We start from the raw sequence: 5,077 nt of genomic DNA on the forward strand, positions 1-5,077 counted from the left end.
AGGGGTGTTTATGTTTGCTCCTCGAAGGGTTGTCATGGCGCTCTGCATGCAGTTTATGATCGCCTCGGCTCTAGCGTGCAGCGAAGAGAAGTCCGTCACAGTACTTGAGTGAACGTAATCGTTCCTTGCTTTCCAGAGGAGCCAGCAAATTACGGAGAAGATGCTGGCCCAGTGACCTTCAACGAAGCTCACGTTTTTCCTCCTGTTCAACCGGATCCAATCCTGTAGTTCATAAGAGAAGAAGCTATGTTGAAATTCTGGTTTAATTATCGCCGCCCAGAACTTCTTGACATCCAGACAGTTTCGAAGTGCATGCAGTTCATCTTCTGTTTCCTGCTTACACCTGTCACATAACCCCGTTTCGTGCAGTCCTCGTCTGAATTTCCTCTTGTTTGTTATGCAGCGCTCGTGCTGGAGGATCCAACTGAAAGTTTTACATCTCTCAGGAATTTTAAGTTTCCAGATGCCTCCCCAATGGTACCTAGTCACGTCTCTGTCAGTATTCAGTGCCATGTAGGCAGATTTAGTAGTAAAGGATCCACTTTTATTCCATTTCCATCGATATACGGTATTTCCCTGTCTATCTTGTGCTTCTTGAAGGCCTGTTCTCACATGTTCCCAGCTATTCTTAATGCCTCTCCAAGTGTTCGAACCTGCTTTCTTCAGATTGATGTGAGGTAGTATATCATTGCCGCAGTCGTATTTGTGGCGAATGACCTGGGCCCACAGGGAGTCTCGTTTGTGGATGAGCCCCCAACCGAGTTTCATCATGAAAGCATAGTTCTGCTGTTTTATATGTCGCATGCCAAGGCCTCCATGGTTTTTTTCCTTGCACACTCCCTTCCAAGCAATAAGGTGCATTCGTCTTTGCTCATCTGATGACCCCCATAGGAAGTCACGGGCTCTTTTTCTATAGCGGCACAAGTGTTGTCAGGTAGGCACGCTGTTTGCATCGCATACATAGGCATGGCATTAATCACTGATTTGATTAAAGTGCCACGACCGGCGAGGGAGAGAGTATTAATTTTCCAGCTACTGAGACGGCTCTTGACTTTGTCAACAATATAGCTATACGTCTCTTTAGAAACTCTATCATGGTGGAGGGGAACTCCCAAGTACTTCCCAAGGTCTGTTGTTTGGGAGAAGCCAAGTTCAGTGCTTAGTTGGGCTGCTCTCAAGTGGTGGACATTTTTAGAGAATAAGACTTTGGTTTTGCTTTGATTGATTTTTTGTCCTGACGCCTCGCAGAAGCTAGTAAGGCACTTTTTGATCACTTCTACCTGTTCTAAATTGGCTTCTGCAAAAATGAGCAAATCATCAGCAAAAAACAAATGAGATATGGGAGGGCCATGCTTACCGAGTTTAATGGGTTTCCATTGTCCCTTAGTCATTTCGTTTTGAATGATGTGTGCTAGTTTTTCCATGCAAAGGACAAAAAGGTAGGGCGAGAGCGGGTCGCCTTGTCGAAGTCCTCGAGTAGGATTGAAGTTATCAGCTTTATCTCCTTCCCACAGAATTTGCATAGACGGTGTGGAGATACAGGAATAAATGACTTTGCGCAAGGTCTCTGGCAGCTTTATGTCTTCGAGGCAGTTCATCACAAAATTCCATCGGATACGGTCGTAGGCTTTTTCCAAGTCGATCTTGATGGCCATGAATCCTCTTTTACCTATCATGGTTCTCATTGAATGGATGACCTCTTGTGCAACAACAATATTATCAGAACTGGTTCGACCAGGGACAAAGCTGCATTGATTTGGAGAAATGATGCTCGGTAGGAAGGGCTTCATCCTGTTGATAACCACTTTTGTAATAGTCTTATACACCACGTTGCAAAGGCTTATGGGGCGAAAGTCTCTAATAGTCTCCGGACAATCCTTTTTGGGGATAAGGACAATGTAGGTGTGGTTAATGGCCCCGATGGTTGTTGGGTTGGTAAAAGCTTGCTTCACTAAATTTATCACCGAGGTGCCCACAGATTCCCATTGGTTTTGGAAGAAGAGGGCGTTCAAACCATCAGGACCCGGCGATTTGAGTGCCCCCATGCTGAAAATAGCTTCTTTAACTTCCTCTTCCCTAACTTCTTTCTGTAACCTCTCCATCTGTAGAGCATCAATCTCAAGGAAAGGTAGTATGGTTGCTTCGAATATCTCCTTCCCCACCTTCCTCATGGAATAAGTTGACAAAGAAGTCTGTCGCTATTCTTTTAATTAAAGTTGGATTATCAGTCCATTCCCCGTTCTCTTGTTGGATTGCTTCAATCTTGTTACGGCGCCTTCGTCCATTAGCTCTTGAGTGGAAATATTTTGTGTTTTTATCCCCAAGAGCATACCATTGACTTTTAGCTTTCTGAGCCCAGAGCAAGTCTTCTTGGAGAATAATTTCCTCTAGTTCAAGCCAGAGTTTACGCTGTAGTTGATCTAAGGCAGAGGATTCCCCGGACGAAAGTATGCTACGTGAGATGCCCTCTAGTCTTCCCATCAACAAGCTTTTTCTCCTGCCTAGGTGACCGTAAGTTGTTTTGCTCCATTCAAGGAGGTCTTTAGTAAACTTTTCAATGTTTAACTCCCAGTTCTCGTTGACGTCCCATTTCTCTTTAACTAGCCTGCTGAAATCATCATGAAGCACCCAAGGAGCGTTAAAGCGAAAAGGGCGATGGACAAAGTTTTTAGAGAGTATACCTGGTCTTAGCTGAAGGAGGATGGGACGATGATCTGATTTATACCAAGGGAGGTTTTTAACGACAGCATCAGTATACACGTCTTTTGCCTTGGAATTTGATAAAACTCTGTCAATTCTACTTTCACACCCTTTTCCCCTCCAAGTGTAGAAAGGGCCTGAGCAACCCATGTCCAGTAACTGTAAGCTTTCGACCCAATTGCTAAAGTCTCTGTCAACAGAAGTAGTTCTTATAGCATTTGATCGGCGTTCGTTGGAGAACAGAGTAGCATTAAAATCTCCTCCTATGAACCAAGGCCAGTTGTTTCCTGGGTTGAGTGCTTGAAGTTTATTCCAGAGAGAGCGTCGAATCGTGATGTTTGGAGAAGCATAGACGGCAGTGATGAAAATCTTGTCTCCATTGTTTTCAACCACCGTGTGAATGTATTGACTGTTCACTTCAAGAACCGAGAGAGACCAGCTATTGTTTGACCAAGATATCCAAATTCCACCTCGAAAACCAGCAGCATCCACAATTTCACAGTGTTGGAAACCCAGTTTCTTGCTGATCTGTTTTGCCTTATCACCACTTGATTTCGTCTCGAACAGTGCACAAAGCTCAATTTTATATTTTTTCTTAAGTTCTCTTATGAGTCCCGGGAGTACCTTGGACCCTGTGCCCCTGCAATTCCAGAAAAGCAAGTTCATGGGTCACTCAAGTTTGGGGTGTTCATGCTTATAGACCCCATATCATTCAAACTGTGTGTCCTCTTCTCGCTGAGACCATCCGAATTCTGGTTCATTCTGACCTGCGCCATGGACATATCTATGTCAGGAGGCTGGTTTACGTCTACCTTCGAGTGGTGTGCCGTGTTCGTTAGAACTTCATTCTGCGGTGAATCCCGTCCGTTGGCTACGCTAGGCAGATTGGGATAGTCAGTGTTAGGTCCATTCTCACTGAGGTCCATTAATGCCTCAAACGGATTTTTAGCCTGCCAGAAGTCAGATCTGGTAATTGGTGGCCTCGGTGACGTGTTTGTAGCTATCTGCATGCCAGGTGGCATCTTTTCTTTTGCTTTTTCCAGGCCTCTCTTTTTGGATATATCTATATGCTCCACCGGGACCCATCTCATATTTCGTTGATTCTCTTTTCCCATCTTTTTGGATTTGCCGTGATTTTCTTGCTGGATTCTTGCGGTATCTTTAGTATTTCGGTCCTCCTGTCGAATAGCCTCACGAGAATCATGGTTCTGATCTGATAGCGTATTATGATGCTTAAAATTCTCTTGAGCATTTACTCCGGGCCCTATTTCCTCGGGTTTTCTAAATCTTCTTCCTCTTGGCCGTTGCACCAAGTTCCAAGCTCCAAGGCCTTCCGCCGCCGGCAGGTTGTATCTGTCAGAATTCTCACCGGATTTCTGGTTGTCCTGAGGGCGTTTGGGGATGCCGCTTTCGGAGATATTGTGTTGGGTTGCTGGAGGTGGTATGTTCATCTCGTTCGGCTCTTTGTTTAGGTCAACGTTCGCTGCCCCTGTTTTTGTACCAATTGCTGCATTCTCAGTCCCAGGATGATCTGTTGTTGCTTCAGGGGTGGTACTCCTATCCGGACATGCACTCCTGTGATGCCCATATTTCGCGCAGTGGAAGCAGACGAGGTGGAGACCTTCGTACGCGATAACTCGTCGTCAGCCAAAGACATTAATGGCTGACTTTAGTTTCTTCTTAAGGTCTATCTCAATGCAGATTCGTGCGAAGCGGCCTCTTTCACTTGTATGCGTGATCATATCCACCTTTAGAGTTCTCCCGATCAGCTTTCCAATTAGTCGCAGGCTTTCTACATTGAAGAATTCCAAGGGGAGGAGAGGTATACGGATCCACACGGCGATTTTCTTCTGCACCTCTGCTTCCCAAGGGTCAAAATTTGGCCGCCACCGTTGTACAGCGAGGTAGTGATCGGCAATCATCCAGGGTCCTTCCTGATATATCATATTCATGTCATCCTCATCGTCAAATGAGACAACGAAGAACCCATTGTCCAGGTCTCGGGTCGTGAAGGGATGCTCTGTTTTCCATATTCGTGCAAGATTTGTTTTCATTAGCCATAAAGGTGGGTTCTTACCGAGGAGCTTGATAATGAGTGACTTTCTCCACGGTGCACACCACCGTTCATAGTCTTCTCGGGGAACCTTTAACGTCGGGCAGTCTTCATCATCATCGGCAACCTGTCCCTGGTCCTGGTCGGCATTAGCGTTTATGAAATAGCTCTTGATGTTGTCGAGATATTCGTTCCATGCATCGTCGAAGACCCTACTTCCTTTCCTGTCGCTCGACACAGCCACGTTCTCCGTTCCCATCAGTTTATCTTTAAACGATTCAAGCTTTTCGTGACTCTCGGTTGCGTCAGTCCCTTCTTTTTCCT

General features: G+C 45.5%; 1 protein-coding gene across 1 annotated transcript; it reads right to left on the reverse strand.

The window, feature by feature from the left end:
* Positions 1–2,118: 2,118 nt before the first annotated feature.
* Positions 2,119–3,366, reverse strand: LOC114714742 (uncharacterized). Its single transcript, XM_028899510.1, has one exon. The coding sequence runs from the start codon at positions 3,364–3,366 to the stop codon at positions 2,119–2,121; it is 1,248 nt and encodes a 415-aa protein (XP_028755343.1).
* Between the last annotated feature and the right edge of the window lie 1,711 nt (positions 3,367–5,077).

The sequence above is a fragment of the Neltuma alba genome, unplaced genomic scaffold (genome assembly GCF_004799145.2).
Source record: "Neltuma alba isolate B1F8T4 unplaced genomic scaffold, ASM479914v2 tig00011541_pilon, whole genome shotgun sequence".
Lineage (NCBI taxonomy): Eukaryota > Viridiplantae > Streptophyta > Magnoliopsida > Fabales > Fabaceae > Neltuma > Neltuma alba.